Source organism: Charadrius vociferus, unplaced genomic scaffold (genome assembly GCF_000708025.1).
Source record: "Charadrius vociferus isolate BGI_N301 unplaced genomic scaffold, ASM70802v2 scaffold183, whole genome shotgun sequence".
NCBI classification, from domain to species: Eukaryota; Metazoa; Chordata; class Aves; order Charadriiformes; family Charadriidae; genus Charadrius; species Charadrius vociferus.
In genome coordinates this window covers 2,856,394-2,878,186 of record NW_009648250.1, presented here as the reverse complement: position 1 = coordinate 2,878,186, position 21,793 = coordinate 2,856,394, and the positions used below count along the sequence as shown (strand labels likewise).

General features: G+C 40.7%; 2 protein-coding genes across 2 annotated transcripts in view; one reads left to right on the top strand and one right to left on the bottom strand.

Annotated features, from left to right (window-relative positions):
• Positions 1-8,040, top strand: part of PDE8B (phosphodiesterase 8B) — a 42,236-nt gene extending 34,196 nt beyond the window's left edge. Inside the window, exons 16-21 of the mRNA XM_009884242.1 lie at positions 64-262; positions 1,219-1,436; positions 2,404-2,539; positions 5,540-5,707; positions 7,280-7,409; positions 7,925-8,040. Coding sequence (XP_009882544.1) covers positions 64-262; positions 1,219-1,436; positions 2,404-2,539; positions 5,540-5,707; positions 7,280-7,409; positions 7,925-8,040 — 967 coding nt within the window. The remainder of the gene's footprint in view (positions 1-63; positions 263-1,218; positions 1,437-2,403; positions 2,540-5,539; positions 5,708-7,279; positions 7,410-7,924) is intronic.
• Positions 8,041-13,892: 5,852 nt separating this feature from the next.
• The window catches only part of WDR41 (WD repeat domain 41), a 32,734-nt gene continuing 24,833 nt past the window's right edge, over positions 13,893-21,793 (bottom strand). The window contains exons 11-14 of the mRNA XM_009884297.1: positions 18,827-18,948; positions 17,760-17,848; positions 15,797-15,930; positions 13,893-14,045 (exon numbers count right to left, since the gene is read on the bottom strand). Of these exons, the coding sequence (XP_009882599.1) occupies positions 13,893-14,045; positions 15,797-15,930; positions 17,760-17,848; positions 18,827-18,948 (498 nt within the window). The remainder of the gene's footprint in view (positions 14,046-15,796; positions 15,931-17,759; positions 17,849-18,826; positions 18,949-21,793) is intronic.

The window sequence follows — 21,793 nt, the reverse complement described above, 5'->3', positions numbered from 1 at the left end:
GCTCTTCAGAACGTCAGAAGTTCCTATTTTACAGCTGTGCTTTTTCCTTCTACTGTTTTTCAGGCCATTAGTGTATTTGGGCTTAAAAGTTTTTGCACGGTTTGGCGTCTCTGAGTTTTTAAACTGTTCAGAAGCAACGCTGCGAGCATGGCTGCAGGTGATTGAAGCCAACTACCACTCCTCCAACTCATACCATAACTCCACACACGCAGCGGATGTCCTGCATGCTACCGCCTTCTTTCTTGGGAATGAGAGAGTTAAGGTATAACCAGCACCTAGGAGTCCTTTGGGCTAGGATTTCGGTGTGTTTACCATTTTATGTGTGTCATTCGAAAGTCAGGTGTTTACTTAAATAATGGTCGTGGCTTCATAAAGTCACTCTGCCCTTGAAGTCTTTTCCTGTGATGCCTGCAGGCCCACACAGTTATGTCTGTTTATACAAGTAAGGATTTTACATTTTTCAGTAGTAACAACAGGGGGGACAAACCTGTCTCTTTTCTATCTCTTGGTAACTGGCTGTTAGTAACAGCTCTCCATAAAGCTTTGCATAAGCTTTGGAGAGGCAGGTGCTGATCTCTTCTCCTCGTTATGGGAATGGTTCAAAAGTGCGCATGGGGAGGTTTAGGCTGGACATGAGGGAGCATTTCTTTACCAAGAGGGCAGTCAAACACTGGAAGAGGCTTCCTAGACAAGTGGTCGATGCCCCAAGCCTGTCAGTGTTTCAGAGGCATTTGGACAATGCCCTTGATAACATGCTTTAACTTTTGGTCAGTGCTGAAGTGGTCAAGCAGTTGGACTAGATGATTGTTGTAGGTTCCTTCCAACTGAAACGTCCTGTCCTGTCCTATCCTGACCTATCCTATCCTAAAACACACAAGCTGTGTGGGAGAAGGGTCAGTACAGATGCATCCAGGCAAGCATACAAAGTGGAAGGACACCTCTAGAGAGTCCATCCACCATTAGAGCTTTTAATGCAAAGATACTGCTTAGGTGACAGCACAGTAAAAAAGTTTTATTAATGAAAGAGGGTTTGGGTAAGGGTAGGAGCAGCAGCTTTGGAGAAGGTAACCTGTGGGTGCAGTGAGTGGAAAACAATTGCAAGGAGGTAGAATCCCTGCCCTTAAGTTTACACTTGCATGTTTGTGGGTACCTGGAAATGACCAGAAATTATTTACTGTGATTTTTGTGCCATTTAATAATTTCTCTGTCTTCCTGTAGGGAAGCCTTGACCATTTAGATGAAGTGGCTGCGCTAATAGCTGCCACCATTCATGACGTAGACCACCCTGGACGGACCAACTCTTTCCTGTGCAATGCAGGCAGTGAACTGGCTGTCCTTTACAACGATACGGCTGTATTAGAGAGCCATCACACAGCACTGGCATTTCAGCTTACAACTAAAGAGAGCAAATGCAACATTTTCAAGAATATTGATAGGTGGGTCTGCTGGAAAAGGGAAGTGTGCATGTATGGATTGCTTGTGTGGGCATTTTAATTTGAGACAGACTGGGAGCCTACCCTTCAAACCAGAAAATGTAATTTGAATAGAAACATTGATATTGAACCTCTGTTCCAGAGTCCTATGTAGACATGATTTTTTTAAAAAGCTTTCATTTCCTGACACACACACCCCACCCCCACCCCCCTCCAATTTGTATTTTTTGGAAGCATATAGAGATGTCTGATAATCTTTTATGGATTACATTGCCATGGTCTAGTTGGCAGCCTCAAGGCTGCATCTTGACCCACTGCCTCCTTTTTGCAGCCAGAAGCTGTAGACTGTGTCTGCATGTGGCCCCATGCTTGCTGGCACTGCTGCATTCACATGGGATGAAGAGGGGTGGTAGTGGAGGGAGCTGAAACTCTGGGAGAGTTGGAGGCATCCTGCTGCTGGGCATGCACGTAGCATGGGAGTTCCCATTGTATCAGCCTAGCTTTTACAGGGACAGGGCGGGAGAGAAAGGGTTCTGAAATGGAAAGGGCCTGACCCCCAAACAGGTAATGAATTTGTCTACCCCCACATAACACTGCTGGTTTTTTAAAAAAATGAGATTTGAGTTGCAAGCTAACATACAGTGAGATGGAGATGTGTTGGTGCCATTCCTGGGGAAGGTGTTGCAGCATTGTGAAACTGAATTGTAAATATTTATTTACTTCAGGGGATTGATTTTCATTAGGTGAAAATAACAGAAAAAAGGCAGTACAGGATGTCAGAGCTGGAGGAACCCAAAGAGGAATGATCTGGTCCATTCCTCCAACTCTAGATCATTCATAACCCTGAAGGTGCTGGCTTATGTAGATGAGCCCCTGAGCAGTGTCTTGCAGTGCTGTCTGGGCAAGGACAAGGAACAGACAGAGCTCTTTCTGGCAGGCTTGAGAGCAGGAAATATTTTTTGTTTCCTAGAAATCACTACCGGACATTGCGCCAGGCCATTATTGATATGGTTTTGGCAACGGAGATGACGAAGCACTTTGAGCATGTGAACAAATTTGTGAACAGCATCAACAAGCCAATGGCATCTGAGGAGACCAGCTTACACGTAAGTGCTTGCAAGATTTCATGCCTTCATACATCTCAGTGAAGTTCTTCCAAGAGAACTTTAAGTATTATTTTCATTCATGTTGTATTAATTTGCACTGTGGTAATGCCCAAAATACACAACTGGATTTGTGACCTCTCACCTCAAAGTGTGAAAAAATACTTTTATTTTCTCATTTTCTACATCTAGGTCTGCCCTTAGCTCATTTAAACATTTTGTAAGCCTTTGTTTCAAAGCCATGGTGTTCACGAAGCATGTGGGTGGGTGCTTTTGTACATACAAAATTCTGTGCGTGGAGCCAGGTTGGCACTTATGCTTGTGGTCCTGCTTCAAAACAGTGGGATTTGCCCAAGCCTGGGGTTGTAGTTGAGGAACCTGCCCTGACAGTTTTGTGTCTATGTAATCTGGAGCCTTCAAGCCACAAGGAATAACTCCGTTGCTTCCTGAGACCTCTCCACTCCATCCCCATTCCTGATTGTACCAACAGACATCTGGGTCTTTATTCCTATCAGTTATACACCATAATGCTCCATCACCAGCCAGGGTATATTTCATAAGATGCCCGGGCCCCTCTCTACCTTCTCATGTTGCCTTTTGAGGTTGAGTGCTCAGTGATTGACAGGGTTCTCCAGGGCAGTGCTACTTACCTAAGCAAAGACCATCTTACCACAGCTTAGTGAAAACAATGCTTCGTTAGAAACATTGAGGGGGAAAAAAAAAATCAGACCAAATTGAAGGTCAGTGATAATAAAAAGAAAGCAAAGTAGCTTCTGTCAGTTCTCCATAACTGGACTTTTTGCCCTGTAGACTGTCATGGGTGCAGAAACCAGTCACAGAATCACAGAATGGTCGGGGTTGGAAGGGACCTCTGGAGATCATCTAGTCCAATCCCCCCACCAGAGCAGGGTCACCTACAACAGATTGCACAGGACTGGTGGAGTTTACAACTTTAGGGACAGTATTACATCAGCTGAATTGACCTGCTTCTAGGGACTGCTGAGCTCCGTTCTTCCAGCAGTTTGAGCTGGAAATCACAAACGCTGCTGAAATTCAGAGGCTCTGTGGACACTTTGCACTGTACTGCCCAGCACTCCCAAGCTCTGCAGGCCTCACTGGATGTGGCACTGGGTCTGAATTAGCCTGACCATCTTCAGTGCCAGAAGTCCCACAGCACAGGGAGACATGGTTTGGGCACTGTTGGGGACTCCTATCACTGTTCCTGCACAGTGCTCCCAGCACATCCCCTGGTGCTGTGTTTCATGGGTTTTCCCTCCTGCCATGGTCTAAGCCAGGACAGTGGGGATCCCACTACAGATCACAGCGCCAAGGAAAGGAAGGTCCACATCAGTGGGTGGCATGGAATTACCAACTCTCACGTTTCTCTGTACTTACTCGTGGACCAGATAGCAGCTTGCTCCACCAATTTCTGAAAAAGCCCTCTGAGGTGTCACCGGGAAATGTGGCTTCTCACAGTGTTTCATTTCTCCATCTGATGGCTTAAGCGTTTTTCTGAAATGTTTGCTCCATCTCCACCCTTTTAAAACCTCATTTGTTTTCTGGCATCCCCACATTGGCATGTAGGATTTAGATTCACAAGCCTCACTGAAACCAAGCTCTGAACACATTTCTGGGACTCTCCCTTTTATCCCATGAATGCATTTTTTTCCAGCACTTCCCTGAGAGCTTTTAAATGCTCTCCATACATTCTACTGCAATCAGACTTTCTAACCTACAGAAAATATTTTCTTTGACTCCTCTCCTTTATCTTACTTGTTTATAGCAGAGACTATTTTAAAATGCACAAGAGTGGGAGAGCAGTAAAAGCAGAGCACAGAACCACTTGCACTTTTTCCCCAGTATTAGGTTGTTCTGTTCCTTACCGTTAACAGCGGCTCTTCCTATTTTTGATCTTGAACAGCAGTTAAGGAGCAGGGTTAATTTGGCAGCTCTTTGCTGGGCTACCCGTGCTGAAAAAAAATTAACTGCTAAACATAAAGTTAGAAGATTAATGCCTGAATTGGCAAGAGTAACTGCAAAGTATCTACCCATAAACCACGAAGACATTAATTTAGCCATGGTGGTAAAAAGTATTTATGTTCAATTTTTGATTCAAGAGTTGAATTTAGCAGTGAAGGGAGGCCATAATTACACAAATATATTATTTTGAGAATAGTGTTAATGCCATGGTGAGCTGAGGTGGAGGCTTTTTATTACTCAATAAGGAACATAATATACCTATGCCCTTCTAAACTGTTCAAGACCCAGAAGATGATGCCACAGCACACTTGTAACAACTACTCTGTCCCCTCCACCTGCTCTCCAGAGCAGTCAGTAAGCAGTTTGGTATGCTACTGCCTAGCAACAGAGGCTTTCTGCAGTCAGTCTGCCCCTCCTGTGTTTTCCTACTGTTAATCTCATAGATTATCTGAGACTTCATCCTAGCTGGTAACTAAAGGGTTCAAAATCCAGGACAAAGGAGGCAGTTTTATTAGCAAACATGCTGGAACTGAATGGCCCTGTGCCTGCCTCAGTTTTCTTATCTAGGAATGAACACCAAAGTTTGAAATTCACCTAAATGAAGCAGCCCCTCACCATCACCACCCCTAAATTTAAACACTCAGCAGGGAGGGTGGTTCATCAGCTTGCAGTTGGTGGATGTGTCCCCTATCCTGGTCCTCTTCCAAGAGGGCAAGGCTGGGATGAGAGAAGGATAACTTGCCCTAGCTGATAAAGAGCCTGTGACTCCGTTATTTCACAAACTTTGCTGTTAATTCTGGGAATTGCCACAGCTGTAATATGTAATGAGGCTATCATTAGTTACTTAGCAAGGCTGCAGTTCTGACACCACTTTCTCCTCCAAATTCCTGGTGCTCTGTGTGAAATTAGAAGGTGTGAGACTGGGTGTCTGCTTGCTGCCTAATTGCACTAGAGCTGATAATGATGCCCTCACTCCTACTAGCAGGGATGCCACCAGCCCCCGCAACCAACTCTTTTTTACAGAGTGAAGGCAGCGACTGCGAATGTACAGCCAATATGAAGAACTTTCCAGATAACCAGACACTGATCAAGCGCATGATGATTAAATGCGCGGATGTAGCAAATCCATGTCGCCCCCTAGAGCTATGTATCGAATGGGCAGGGAGGATTTCAGAGGAGTATTTTGCACAGGTATGTATATTTTTATAATTTGACTGTTACGTTATGTAAGAAAGTGCACATCAGCTGGTCTGCTGTTCTGCCCAGGGTCTGCCTGGCATCCCTACGGAGTCCAGACACATGCTTTTTGTCCCCAGTCAGAACTGGCCCTGCACTGTCATGCAGAAGAATCCACCCCAATCAAAGTTAGCTAGTTTGCTTACCGTGAAGCTTGCAGTACAGAACGGTGGAAAGGAGGTTTTATACTTTCAACTTTGTCTGGCCAAAACAAAATGATTTGACTAAACTTAGTCAATTTAATTGGCTGAAATTCAAGACTGTCGCCATTCTAGCTTCTAGTCCCAATATCTTCCCTGAAGAGAGCATGAAGACCCGTGCCTGACGAAGCCCTCAACTGAATCATCAGGCTGTCCCCTTCTCTTCTAAGATGGCACCTGAACTATTGCCACGGTAGGCAGACGATGTGGCAGGACAGTGCTGCAGGCGCATGGGCAGCGTAAATGCTTATCACATGGGATCTCTCTGGATGAAACTGGAAGCTCAACTTCCTTTCTTAATATTCACTTTTTCTAACAGAAATGCACCAGCTTCCTGAAAGTGGAACACTCTTCCAGTTCATTATTTGGACAACTGATATATTCTTAGCTTTTATTTGCTACTAATGGTGTAGAAATCAGCAGCTACGACTGCAGACAGAAAAGTGGGCATGCCTACCATCCAAATTCAGATCATAGATGAGATAGTTATTACTAGAAAAAAATAGTGCCTGGGACATGTCTGAATTTCATTGTAATCACAGCGAATAAATTTGATCACTTCCTAGGTAACACCAGGGATCACTTAGGCTGCATCTCCCTAGCAGTCAAGACGTCATGAGCTATCTTTAAATTGCCAGTTGTAGGCACTAGCCTACCTGCAGCAATGTGAGGTGCTGAGAACTGTTCTGCTTTTCATTCACCTCATCTGGTAATTTTGGGGACTGCTCTGCTGCCAATTCCAGCATCAGGTGTTGCATATACTATTTAAAATGTTTTTTCTTAATTAAATTCTAAGACTATTGGGATGAGGGGCTCCTCCACCATACTGAGTGCAATAAAACCAGACCTGTTCCAGTTGTGGGCACAGAGTTAAAGAGCATACCCTTACTCCTGTTCATCTTATAACCTGGTACAAACAGAGGAAGTAGCGACAGCAACATCCCTCTTAATTAAAAGACAAATGGTTTGAAACAGTCACTAGAGATGTTGAAAAAGGAGAGATCAAACTTCTCCTCTGCTAAAAGACTCTTCAACCCCATGTTCCATTTTTAGCTGGTGTGTCCTAATCACCAGGTTAGAGCATTCTGCCTTGCCAGACCTAAGAGCAATCACAGCACCACAGTAATAGAGTACTTGTGAAAGGGAGATGTTGATTTCAGTCCCTGTTCCAGATGAAATAAAGCACATGAAAATAAGGCAGTTCACCTTAGGGGTCCTAAAGTTTTTCTCAAGTCTCCTACTGCAATTCATCTAATCCCCGGCCTTTGCTACTCCAGCATGAAAGCCAGCAAAGCTCTAGGGGCTAACTAGAGTTTTGTTTTCTTAGACTGATGAAGAGAAGAGACAGGGTCTGCCTGTTGTAATGCCGGTATTTGATAGAAACACCTGCAGCATCCCCAAGTCTCAAATTTCCTTCATTGATTATTTTATAACAGATATGTTCGATGCATGGGATGGTAAGTACATCTGCTTTTTTCTTCCTTGCTCTGAGGCAGAGATTTCTGCAGACTAAAATGAATAATCTCAAGCTGGCCATTGTGTTCAGGGGCAGCACCCACATATAAGCACTACAGCACAGGATCTAAGCAACGATGCTACTGAAGCCTGTTTCACTGCACAAAACACCAGCTTTATGAAAGTTGAACACTTACCAGACAATCTGTGTAAAGAAGGGAAGAATAATGGCTTAAAACTAAGCTTTCTTTCATCTACATCTTTTTTTCCTTCAGCAATTTATTTCTTCTGAGCAGCAGAAACTGAGACCACACTGGTTGCATGCTAGCATACTTTAATGAAGTCATCATACATTAAGAAAGGGATTTGCTTGAAAGACTGAAAAAATCTTTCCCCTTATAGCATTAGCCTACAGCTGAAGGAACAAAAGAGAGTAGAATGCCAATTTCAGCAAGGTTGGGCTGTTCTTCTGCTGATTCTGTATACATCCTAAATCTCTTTCTCCTGTTTATTTCAGCATTTGCACATCTGCCTGTTTTGATGCAACACTTGGCTAATAACTACAAACACTGGAAAACACTGGATGAGTTAAAGTGCAAGAGTCTCAGGCTCCCATCAGAAAACAACAACTGACACTAAGGCAAGAAAAACAGACCTCTTGATCTACCAGTTTCACTGTGAATCACTTACTGACTTGGCTACAAGAGGGATGGTGTTTCCTTTCCAGTGAAATTAAGACTGCGTGGCAAGAAGGAAATATTTTATTCATCACTGTTAAGCTTCTCTGAATCCTACAGAAAAATGTTTTCAAAAAGGCTACATAATCCACAGATGAAAAAGTGCTCTTTGGAAATAACATTGTGTGGCAGAAAATGTACTTCTGAAACTAATGTCTAATACTGAATATGCATTTGTCAAATCTTTTAATTGACAGAACTGTATTCACTAACACTTCCCACAACTGCTTCTCAGACAGAGGGGTATAAGAATAGGTTGACAAATAAGCATAAAAACTACCCACTTATCTAGCATAAATTTGCTCCAATTCTATTGATGTTCTTCATCTCTCTAAATCATAGTTCTAAAGAGAACATGCACAGTAGAACAAGTAAACCTTGATAAATTGGATGCAGTATAAAACAAACCCTGCACCATCTAAAACAACCTTCTTATTCCACAGACTATCTCTCAGACCACCACCTGTTCTCTCTTCTTTATTTTCCATATAAAATCTTGGTCCGAGTCAAATTCCCTTCAATTTAGTCATATAATGGAGGAAAATAAGCATATTCTGTATAATTGGTGCCATCCACACATTTCTCTGCCACCTTAGAGAGGTTACCATGCAATGTTTCATCAAATTTTACACACAAAAAAAAAAAACATTGTGGCACTTGACCAACATCCCTTTTTATAAAGTGGTGTTTGTATACCTGGTCATCAATTTTATTAAACTAATCTAAATTTTATGATAAGCCCATATATTGTGCTACTTACTTCTATGATGAACCTGTCGCTTTTTAAAAAAAAGTTTCCAGGTTATAATTTATAACAGCTTTATGATTTGTACTGCTTTTTCCCTCCTAATAAAATGCTGGTTTGTTTTGTGATGTAAAAAGTATTTCAAAAGATGTAAATAAGTTAGAAATTAAACATAGTTTTTCATTAAAGATATGAAATTTATGCTAAAGCTTCCAAAGCACAAATGCATATTTTTGTACATCTCATTTTAATCACATGCAGAACATGAACATGAGTTCAAATTTTAGCCTATTCTCAGACTATTCAGTTAATAAATACTAGCAGAACTGCTGATTTTTAACACTGTGCACTCCAGGCTGCAGGCAACAGCATCAAAGCTGTAGCTGCAGTTGAAGAAGCAGTCCACTACTCAGTAAAAGGAAAGGTCTTGAGACAAACTCTTTACCTCCTCTCTGCTGTATCAAGAATTGAATACAGTAAAGGAAAAAAAACCCACAACAACAACAACAACAAAAAAACCCACCCCAGAGTTTAGATTGCTGTGGAAGAAAAGTGACAATGATTGTTGTTTACTGCAGGTAGCTTACATAATGTGCCAACCTTTTTTGTATGTTTTGTACCAAGTTCTGAAACAAAAGGAAACATTCATAAAACGTATGTGCAGAGAAATGTATATAAGCTATATTTTTGTTAGAATTGTAATAGAACCTTACTTTTGTCATAGCTAAGGCAGGTTGCTGTGTATTAAAATGCTGCATTGTGTACACTTGAAGAATGGTGTTTCTGGTGAAGTATGTTTATTCATTCTTTCTTGTTATCTATTACAACATTCTTCAATGGATTTTTATTCAGATAAGTTGAACCTGTGTTTTTTATACTGTAAACTGTTTGCTTTTGCCATTCCTTTATTTTGAACTAGTGCTCTCGGTGGTTGTACCCTTACTATTCTGATGACTGAACGCTCACTGCAGCTTGCATTAGAGAAAAGAATTTCACAAGATTCAAAGCTTTGTCACCCTAATTTAATTTGTTAAATACAGCAACACTGTAAGACCACATCCACGTAAAACATTTCAATTCATTATTTCTGTCACACTTCTGTCACAAGGAAGAAAATGTGAATGGTGGAAGGAACTAACAAATAAAGTTCAGCTTCAGTTCTGGTTCACGAGTTAAGGCGTTAATGTGGAATCAGTATATTCATTGCAAGATCCTGTGTTTCTTCCCACAGTCAGACTGAGCAAAAAAGTAATTTGTGTGGAGATATGTCCTCTTTAAGAGCAAAAGAAGTCAGCATAGATTAGTTGCCATCTGCCAGTTATGTCAGATCACCTAGACACTATCCTGTCTACTTGACCAACAGCTGCTTGTTTCATGCTATTGACAGTGCACAGGCATTTAAAACAGCCACCTCAGAGTTATACAAGTATTAAGGGTAGGGGTGATAAAGATATTTAGTTTCATTACAGGTACATATGGAATTCTACATTACTGAGAGGTGGAAAAAGAAATTTAAAAGGACAAAGGTGGAAGTAAAATTTCTTATCTGCTCACCCTAATTTTGCTCACTGCACTTCACAACAGCAAGTGACAAAACTCTTATTTAACAGAAGTGGGCTAGTATAGCCTTACTGTATTCACTGTTATGCTCAAAGTTCATTTGTAAAACAAAGAACTCAATTTAATACTTTCAACTCAGCCATCTTTAAATGAAGAGACCCTTGGGAGATCTGTTACCAATGGAGTGTATCTGAGAACAACGGCACTTTTGATAGATATAAATATTTATACATGCATGTAGGACTATTTAAGGCTGAATTACATCCCTGTAAAATGCACAGTGACTTTTGTGACTAGAACTGTTCAGTTAAATAGGTCGGTTTCTCCACCACGTATTCACTTAAAAGCAGTCACATAAAAATGAAATCGTTGTTCTCATGGTATAGGAAGAAGAGATAATAAAAAGATTATATTCCTTCTCTCTTGTTCTAACTGATGATAGCAGTAGCATCTCCAAAAAAACCTAAGTTTTATAAGTTTACGCTGTACAGTTTTAGTAACAATGTGTAAACACACACTTGATACACAACTAAACAGTTACATCTCAACTGAAATAAGGAAAAAAGGGCCAAAGAGAAACTGATCTCCCCAGCTTGTACTGGGGTAGCCAAAAATACAACACTTGCTGATGAAGACAAGCTGAAACAATGCAAACTGACAGGCAGAAAGGCTCGTGCCTTCCACCCACAACTTTAATACCATATACCAAAAGGCATGTTATCATCAGCTGTAATCCAAACACCTTTCCTATGCTGGTTTATAGAATAGCCACTCTAAGCAAAGAACATGCAGCTCAAGATTTAACACTGACTTAGCCTTCCTGAATTGAGAAAGTATTTTCATAACTCCTCCACCTGTTCTGTGTTTTTGAAATATGTCATTTTGAGCTCTACTCTCAAACAAGATTAGTTGTACAAGTTGACTAAAGCAGGGAAAAAAATGCAGCTCAAAATTTTACTGTCCCTCCACCTTGCCTTACAGGGAAGATTGAGGCAAGAGTCAAGAGGCAAAGCTTGGCTTCTGAGTGGTAGGGGGAAGGCAAGTACCCACGAGGGCTGGGGGAAGCAAGTCTAAAAGGCTCCTTGGTTTCTTCTAGGAAGATGGAGCTTCCTCCTTTTGCTTCTGCTCTTGTCAGGATCTGCTTAGCCCGTTGTTTAAATTGCACTTACTGCAGCTGCTGGATCTCAAGGCTGGAATTACAGCCCCATAGTCTCCTGTACTGAAAACAGTTCTCATCAATTCAAAGGGAAGAGATGGCACTGAAAAGTTGCATGAGACTTACTCCTAAACTGTTTAAGTGCTGGATCTTCTGAGTAGACCTGAGGACAGTGGCACCCTCTTCTACAGGGCTTTATGACCAAGAAGTTCCAAAACTACCCCCTTCCCTAGCTCTTCTCTGTTCACATGGTAAATCACCACTCATTACCTCATCCTCTTTCCCAGTTTCTTTGTATCAGTTCCGAGTTTAACTTTGCTTTTTTATACAACACTTGCTGATGAAGACAAGCTGAAACAATGCAAACTGACAGGCAGAAAGGCTCGTGCCTTCCACCCACAACTTTAATACCATATACCAAAAGGCATGTTATCATCAGCTGTAATCCAAACACCTTTCCTATGCTGGTTTATAGAATAGCCACTCTAAGCAAAGAACATGCAGCTCAAGATTTAACACTGACTTAGCCTTCCTGAATTGAGAAAGTATTTTCATAACTCCTCCACCTGTTCTGTGTTTTTGAAATATGTCATTTTGAGCTCTACTCTCAAACAAGATTAGTTGTACAAGTTGACTAAAGCAGGGAAAAAAATGCAGCTCAAAATTTTACTGTCCCTCCACCTTGCCTTACAGGGAAGATTGAGGCAAGAGTCAAGAGGCAAAGCTTGGCTTCTGAGTGGTAGGGGGAAGGCAAGTACCCACGAGGGCTGGGGGAAGCAAGTCTAAAAGGCTCCTTGGTTTCTTCTAGGAAGATGGAGCTTCCTCCTTTTGCTTCTGCTCTTGTCAGGATCTGCTTAGCCCGTTGTTTAAATTGCACTTACTGCAGCTGCTGGATCTCAAGGCTGGAATTACAGCCCCATAGTCTCCTGTACTGAAAACAGTTCTCATCAATTCAAAGGGAAGAGATGGCACTGAAAAGTTGCATGAGACTTACTCCTAAACTGTTTAAGTGCTGGATCTTCTGAGTAGACCTGAGGACAGTGGCACCCTCTTCTACAGGGCTTTATGACCAAGAAGTTCCAAAACTACCCCCTTCCCTAGCTCTTCTCTGTTCACATGGTAAATCACCACTCATTACCTCATCCTCTTTCCCAGTTTCTTTGTATCAGTTCCGAGTTTAACTTTGCTTTTTTTTTTTTCTTTTGCTTTTCAGTTTTTGTCGCTTTGGTTTGTGGTTTTTGTTTTAGTTTGGGGTTTTTTCCTACTCCTGTTTAGCTTGCAGATTACTGCTGATATCTTGGATTTGAAAAAGGCATTGGGTACTTAGAGGCTTTTTATTTTTAAACTCTAAAATACTATTTATCTTTACAAACTTGGTGCTGATTTCTCTGCAGTCAAACTTCAGCTGAGAATTTAGTATTCATCTAGCAGAAGTGTTTTCCTAGTACTGAACACATCAACTACAACTGCTTAAGAAAGTATTTTACATCCTGAAAATACATGGTAAGGCCAGTGCTTTTTATTAGGTACAAACTAATTTGATGAATGCACTATGGAAACACTGAGCTAAACCAATCACACTTTATGCTAGACATGGTAATGGTGCTGTATAAACTCCAGTAGTGTACATTAACCCACACTAAAACTGCAGCTACTGCAAGCAAGAAGTATCTATACACTTTGCTCTGCCAAAAAGTAAAACCTGACAAACTGGTGTTACCTACTTTTCTTTCTTGCTCTTACCCTTGCTGCAGGACAGTAACTTCAAATGCAAAAAGTCTATTTAAGAACTGTTTCTTTTGGAGTTTTTTGTAGAGACATAAGTCTGAGCCATCAGTGACTGAAGTTTAGCTTCAAGAAACAAGTTACAGAAAGCAGGAAACCTGAGATTTTTTTTCTGTGCCTCCTTTCTGCACATAACACTGGAATGCCCCCAGGTGCTTCAGTTATCAACTATCTAAGGATTTTCACAATTCTTAATTTTGACATCTAACCACGATATTTTTAAAGATTAGGAACAATATTAGAAACTATTATATGAGTCACCATTATCTTCAGTCTTTCAAGAGAACACCGTTTCTGCTGACAGAGTAAGCCAAAAGTAAGTTTCAACATGCAAAATACTCCTTTGAGAAGAGTAGCCAACAACCAATAAAAAATCCTGTATAATACACAACATTAAGTGTAAACCTTAATGGTAGTAATATTCCCAGTAGCTCACACTTTCCTTTACTCTCACATTTAACACACATCCAGTTTATACACATGTAGCCTGTATTCGAGCAATTTAAAATTTGAGCTGCAAATCACCATTTTGCGCCAATTTCTGAAATAGTGTTAAACTGCGGAGTCTAGATTCTCGTTCACCATCCTTCCACAAAATAATGAGGTGGTCAGCAGAGCACGTAGCCAGTCCCAGTTCACCAAAGTACAGGAACATCTGCAATGAAACACTTACTATTACCATGATGCTCACATGACATCATCAGCTTGCTTAAATGTTCAGTGTACAGGTGGACTAAACAAATATATTTGTGTCAGAAATGGTTCTGCTTGAAAATCGGTATGCAAAATTACCATGCACACTTTCTAGATATTTGAGATGTCATAAAATCCCCACATGAAAAAAACTCTTAAACAGCACTTCCCACTGAAAGATCTCAGTTTAGAAAAAGCAGTAAAGCCTTAAATATAGGGAAGCTAAGGTACAGTATATTGAAGAAACTTGTTCCAAGTCAGCAGTAGAAGAGTGCCTTGCACAAACTCTGATCTGCTGGTTTCTTAGGAATAGAAGCCACTATTCTGTTCACTTGAGTACACTGTCCCTTTCCCACACAACACCACAAGTTACCATCAGCGGGCCTGGAAGGGATTTTGCAAGAGCAATGGAGCTGACAAGTCATGTAGTCATGCCTGACTTCAAAGACTTCCACAAGGCTGCCTAAAATTAGCCACTAATTGCAGTTCAACACAACAGCCAATGGAACCAGGTCACACAGTGCCACTGTGGCATGCTTGCAGAGTTCTGACTCAGTTTGTTGAAGGGATCTGCCCAGCGGAAGCATTCAGGCCAAGGATGGTGCTACAGCCTACCTGCTCTGGGAACAGCCACTTACTAGCTAGGCAGTTCCGGTAGAAATACTCTGGCCAAGCCCACATCTTTGATCGTCACATTTCATCAATACTTGGCGTTTCCAGACTTAAGTGTTCCAGTCTGCCCAGAGTTTAAAAACTGAATTTTCCATATGTGGAACGTTGCAGGAAATCACATCCATCATCTCAGTTACTCCTTGGCTGCGCAGCATCCCAGCAAAGACCCAACATGTGCATCTTACCTTCTCTGCTGTGCCTCTTGCTGAATTACACATCACATCCTCCTTCTTAGATAGCATCTTTCCATACTGATAACAGGGCCTCTTTCAACAATTTTTCAGAAAGAAAAGTGGCAGAGAGGGACAGAAAGCCTTACAGAAATCCCTGTAGCAGAAAGGTTTACCTTAACTGTTAGTGAAAACCTTTCAGCTTTTGGCAGCAGCAGTTCTGAAATCCAGTCAGTCTCATGAATACTCGTGAGCAAAACTACTCCAGAACCACCCCGCTCTTCTCTCCCTGCCCCTCTCCCTGCTCCTGCCAAGAATGTGTATAGAGGTCCACTGTAAGAAAGTGATTTGTTACTCCAATAGTTTGTCAAACACAGAAAGGTGTGGAGGGAAAATGTTATTTAAAACAAAAATATACTCTTATTAGGCAGACAGAAGCACAGCATGGTACCTAATTTAAAATTAAAAAGACCTCCTTAAGGCTCACAGCATAGAGGACTAAGGAATTCCTGAATGGGTTTTGTTTTATATGAACCCTTGTTTCAATTGCGAATTTAAGATGAAATCTGGAACAAACACACAGTTCCAAGCTGTATTGTTTGCAGTCTACAAAGAAACCCAATACCCCACCAGATTATCTGTAGCGTGTACATACCTGCACATACAAGCCTGTGAGGCATCAGTGAGTGAGTTCTCACTAGACTTTTAAGTCAGTATCTAGTATTGTTTTCACACTGCACTAAATACACCACACAATCAATGTGCTCCCAGCCTCCAGAGCCAGGCAGTTACAGCTGTTTAAGAAACACTGCCAAAATTAAATAAGCAAGTGAAATTCATTTTTTCTTGTTCTTAACTGAAGCTGACCTACCTGCACAGCTGATGAATGACCAATCAAATCACCCACCAGCTCCAAGAAATACACAGGTGTATTCTCCTGCATCTTCTTCGCAGCTTGGTTTGCCTGCTTGTTTGCCCTTCCAAATCCCCACATGTTGAAAAACCCTGGGGGAAAAAAAAAAAAAAAAAAAAAAAAATCTTTGTTTTGGCAAAAATCACAAATGTAATTTATTTCCTCTAGCTAAAGAGAGAGCTACAGGAGTCACTTAAAATCTAAAAGCAGGACAGTCTGCATGGCAAAATGACAGAAGGAATGTACTGAGCAGCATTTCCACATCTAGATTATTCATCTTGAGGGGGGAAGGAAACATAGCTACTTTGTTTGTTGTCCTTACTAGACGTAATTTAGCAAATGTTGAATTACTCATCTGGATGAGACAATATACAGAATTAGCAACAAATCCAAGGACTGCCTAAATGAACTAACTGAACAGCAAAGGTAGACGCAGCACAATAATGTTTACCTTTTCTCTGTCCACTTAAACTGTTACTTGTGCAAACAGGAAAGAAATGGGGTGCCAGTCTCTCCCCTGTGTGTCTTGCACTAAGACATAAGAGTGCTGGTATACAGGTAACAAGCAAGTTTCTGATGCTGAATTGCCTGGTTTTATATCACCAACTGGCTTTCTCCTGTAGATTTACAACTATCAGCCAAACTACAGTGCAAAGATACTACTCTACATGTTTCATTGAGGTAGCAAGAAAATACACATCTGTACCACAGCCTCCAGAAGAACTGTGTAATAATGCTGAGAGAAGTAAGAAAGTTGGGTTCTGTGCACAATGTATTTCAGACTTTCTTCCTGACCCTTCCCTCACCCCATCAGCACACAAACCAAGAAGCATGCTAGGCCACGGCCCTGATGCAAGGCAGACAACTGGAGAGATGAACAACTACTCAGGGGATTCCTCAGAATAAAAACAGCAAATGAACAGCCATCCACCTATCTCACTATTGCATGTGGTTTCTTTCAAATTTCTGCAATCATAGAAGTTATAAATTTCCAATGTGAGACCAATACCACTTGACACAGTAAAAAGCAGAACTGTGTAGATCAGCTGTCACCAGCAATACTGAAGCCAGAACACTCCTGAAAAAGTGTTTCTAAACCAACTCAGGCAGCAAAAAGATATTTGCAAAAATTACCATCAACAGGTGAACAGCTGGGTAGACAAGATACATCAGGAAAATTATTCACAGCTTGAATAAAAAAATTCCTACAAGACAGAGTAACAGCTCATTACTGTTCCCAGTCCCTAACATTAATTACATTGTCTAGAGCACCTGCCCAAGACCACAACTACCAGTGCCCAGGGAAGCTGCTGGCCTGGTCAAAGAGCAGCAAGCGCTACAAAGGCAATGTCTGTAATTAGGGAAAATGCTTCCTAAAACACTAGCAACTAGCCCTGAGGACTGCAACACCCAGAGGTAGTATGCAGGCAAGGTTAGATAGAGCCTCAAAGTGAGTCCCAACGTCATTCCAATTTCAAGAAGGAGACGTGGAAAATGCATTTTTTTGTGCCAGCTGCTCATCTGTAAGCTTCTCTTTAGCTTTCTTCACAAGGTCTTGTAACTATCTACTCTTGCATGGTAGACGATCCAGCACTATTCAGTACAAGAAGCAGCGGATCAAGGTTTGTCAGGAGAGGTCATAATTTTTTGTTAAACCACCTAATACAACTGTAAACCCTAAATAATCTTTATGGCACAGAACTGCTTCAGCTGGACCTTCTAACTTCCCATATCAGATCTTGGAGGTCTCATACACCCGTATCTTCTCCAGTTCCCCCCTGCTCACCTGTCATCAGTTGGCTGACCACAAGACATTATCTCCTCTTACAAAGCCTGCAAGGTTCTCTATTCCTATACGGTGAATACTGGGTTTTCCGTTATCCTTTTTAAATGTTCTTTTCACCCCCTACTACTAGCAAACCTGTTGGAACTGGTTCAGCTGGCAGCTGCTGCTTTTCTCGGAGCTCCCAAATGCGCACACTGCCATCTTCTGAACAGGATATCAGCTGCCTGTAAAAACAGTTCATAAGCAACACTAGCATGGATACTTATCCGGGCAAGTCACCTTGTGATGTTTCTATAAAATAGACAGCAAGTGCCTCAGGTTCTACCCAAGTTTGCTAGAACTCTCAAATGTAGCAGGACATCCAGATGTTCCATACAAAACAAGGTGCTTCTGTAGCAGGACAAACTAAAATGGACTTGCAAAATAGGTGGAAAAGTACACATTTTCAATCCATTTTAAAAACATACCACTCTGTAAAACAAAAAATAACAAGTCTAGACTCTGCAAACACAGTTGCATTAACTGGCTTCTGCAAGCTTACTTTCATTAAGCAAAAAAGTATTTTTTCTTATGGAAAAATAACAAAAGGAAAGATACTCCTTTACATTACATGTTTAGTATAGCACATGAATTTACAAGATGAAGGCCCTAATTTTTATCTTCTGACAGACTTGCTCCATTGAAAAACAGTATAAAGGGATCTAACAACACAACTATTAGATTACATGTATGTAGCATACTGTCCAGCTTGGCTGTCAAAGTTCCAGCTAGAAATTCAGCACTAATGAACAAAGGCTGGAAGTTGTCATTTTTTCCTAAAACATTTCAACTGTTATGAAATATTTAGCAAAAAATATTTACTGAATATTCCATAGGCCTTTGCTTTATAGAAGTAAAATGTCATTAAGCTATATTTTCACAATGTAGACAAAAGTGCTTTATCAAGTCTGATTTTGAAAACAGCCAAAATATTTCACCCTGAGCCTGGGCATCAAGCATACTGGATTATAGTTTTTTCACATTGAATTACAATGCTGCATTTTCAAAAATCAGATCAACAAGCTCTATCCAATAAAAGCAGATCAAACTAAAGATCAAGTCCCTGCCCCAGAAATTAGATGTAGCTTTGCAGACTGTCTCTAGCCACCCTCCCAAGTTGTGCATTTCTTTACTGCATTAACAAAATGTACTGTGACTCATACCTGTTTGGAAGCTTCTCAATGTGCAGTACAGAGGAGTCATGAGCAGTTCTCTGGCAGGCAATCACACGCTTCATTTGAAGATTATATACGTATATGCCTTTCCCAACAGCAGCAAACACACACTGGAAAGAAAATTCAATGGAACAACTTACAGAAACAGATACCGAAAGATAACCTTGCATGTAATGGATTTCCAGCAGTACTATGACATCATCTATCCCACATTATCTAGCTTGTTTCTGTCCTCGTGTTACTGCTTTATCCCAAAGATACAGAATCAACAAGTTACAGAAAAAATATAGAATTTTTGGAGGAAATGAGAGATATCCTCCTATACTCTAAGCAGTTGTTTCACTTCTGTATTTTCATGCTGTACCTTACAGTCTCAGTGGAAACCAAGGATACCAACAAATCAACACACTTCTGCAATTAAACAGTTATGTTCTTACACTAAAATAATGCTCTGTTTTGACAAACTCTTGTTTTATCAAGAAAGACTGAGAATACAGGAAGCTGGTTTGCATTTTTGCCTTTTTTTTAAAAAAAATTAACTGAAGCTGCAGAAAGAGGTCTTGCTTAAGCATTTGGGCTCTACTAAGCATAGAAAAGGAACTCTGGCACAGAATGGTATTACACAATACTGTGTAAAAAGAACTGGAACCATTTTGCATTCTACGCTCTTCTGCAGAAGAGTGCAAGGATTCCATCTCATAACTATCACGGCCCTAAGAAGCCACAGTTTACAGATCATTAGACCTGGACCCTCTCATGACTTGTGATGATTTTAGAGGGGACAAGCATGTGTACATACATATGATAAATATTTGATACCAAACAGAGGAGTGCAAAATGCTTCCATTCAGTACGTATTTGGAGTTTTGAACATACCTTGTTTGGGTAATGGCACACTGGATCTTTTCCCTGAATGGCCTGCTTCCATTTACAAAGCCCAAACATTAATGTGTATAAGCAATTCACACTACACACTTATCAACATTTTGTGAAACTGGTAACCCAGTGTCTTTGACTAGGATTTCCTACATATATTCAATGGTGTTTGGACACTGTTCAAAATTCTTTGTCCAGGTTTTTGCTGGGTTTTGTCTTGGTTTTGGTTGGCTTTTTTTCTGATGCACACCTGTGGTGGGAGCTCTAATAGCTCTGAAACTAAGCTCAGATTTCTGATAGCACTCTACCAAATCAAGGAAGAACCCCTGAGCACATTTTTATTATTCTCCTAGTATTGTGTGAGGCTCAATTCAATGGTCTTCCACATCATTCTTCCACTCCTATATCTCAGCCTTTTCTCCCTTACAGTCTTCACCTTGAGACAGGGTCTTGAGTTTCATATAGTTTCATATAGCTTTGCAAAAGATGCTCTTCACAGATCACTTTTTTTTTCCCCTTACACAAGACCCAGCAAAACCCTGGTCATCTCAAACCCCAAGAAAATAACAGGTGATGAAGCATAAATTGTACACCTATCTTAACAGGCAAGTTACAAAAGAGTATCAGGACAGCAGATGCACTCCTTAGCACCGTTTCCTAGTATTGCCAAACCTTAACCATCCCGTTTGTTTCTGAATGATATTTTACCTACAAGCTCAGTATCAAACTAGACAAATCATCTTCTCCAACTACCTGCCTAACTACCAAGTCTGCTGAAAAAGTTCCTAACAGTAAAAACACCTATTTTATTTTATTTTTTTTAAACATGAAGAAGAGCGTTCTGCTTTTAGATAGCAGGTGACAAAGTAATTTATTGTAGGAATACTGTTCTTCACCACTTCCGAAGTAGCAACTTTATAATACAGACAGCTCTGCCCTAAAAGCACCTTCTATATCAGGACGTAGCATTAGAACCATCTTTTCTTCTCACCACTCAAAAGTCTCACAATAAATAAAATTTTGCAGCAATTTGTTTAGTTCAGTTCCATGAATGGAAGAAAGCGTCATCAGCCTCAGATTCCACATTCAATGTTTTAACTACTTCAGAACTTCCCAAAATTATTTTCCCCTCCCTTAAAACACATCTTGTGTAGCTTTCAAGCAGGGAATCAAAATGTTTTGAAGCCAAATCATAGAAGTTCTCCTAAACAGGATTGGCTTTTTGCTCCTTCTAGAACTAAGCACCCACAACAAAACCACTGGAAATCCTATCTTTAGAGACAACTACTTTTCCTTCTCCCCACACTCGCCCCCAGCAATGTTTCTCTCTCCAGTGTTTTAGGAATGCTCTTTTCACAAACAGAGAAATGCATCAGACGACTACTTCGCCCTCAGCCTGCGTTCAGGCTTTTCCACAGTTTTTAGTTTGTTACAGCTCATATCTCTGAATTCATTTCCAGGAATCCCTTTCTTAATCATTCCCCAGCAATGAACCTACAGGACCCAAAACAGAATCCCACTATACCCAATCTATGAAACATCTTTTCTTTTGCTACTAACAGTTGGTAACATTTCACAAAAGTAAATAACAATCTGAGGATTTTTAGTGTTTTCTGAACAATAACTGGGTTCTGCCTGCATATTCTGGCCAAGAACTCCAATATTATCTTCAAAGCATGAATACGGTAGACTTGATTTGGACCTATATTAGTGCTCTTTACTACGGAGTATAGCCCATCTGAACAGAAGCAGCAACATTTATTTACTAATAAGCATAGACATATGCCTGTTCTTTAATTCACTTCATAGTACTCTCAGCTATAACTGCTCAAGAGACGCATTATTGCGGAAACTGCAACTCCAGAACCATGCAATGTAAAAGATGTATGCCATCAAAAACACACCTCCTGTTTGTTTTTCTCTAGTGGTACTGTAAACAACTAATAAATCTTCGTCAGTCAAAAGGAAATGCTGTTGTGACAGTACATTATGCTAGTTCCCGTACCATCAATATATTATAACATTCAGTTAGCTCAGTGACCAAAATTTTGTATAAAAGCTGTTGACTGTATAAAAATA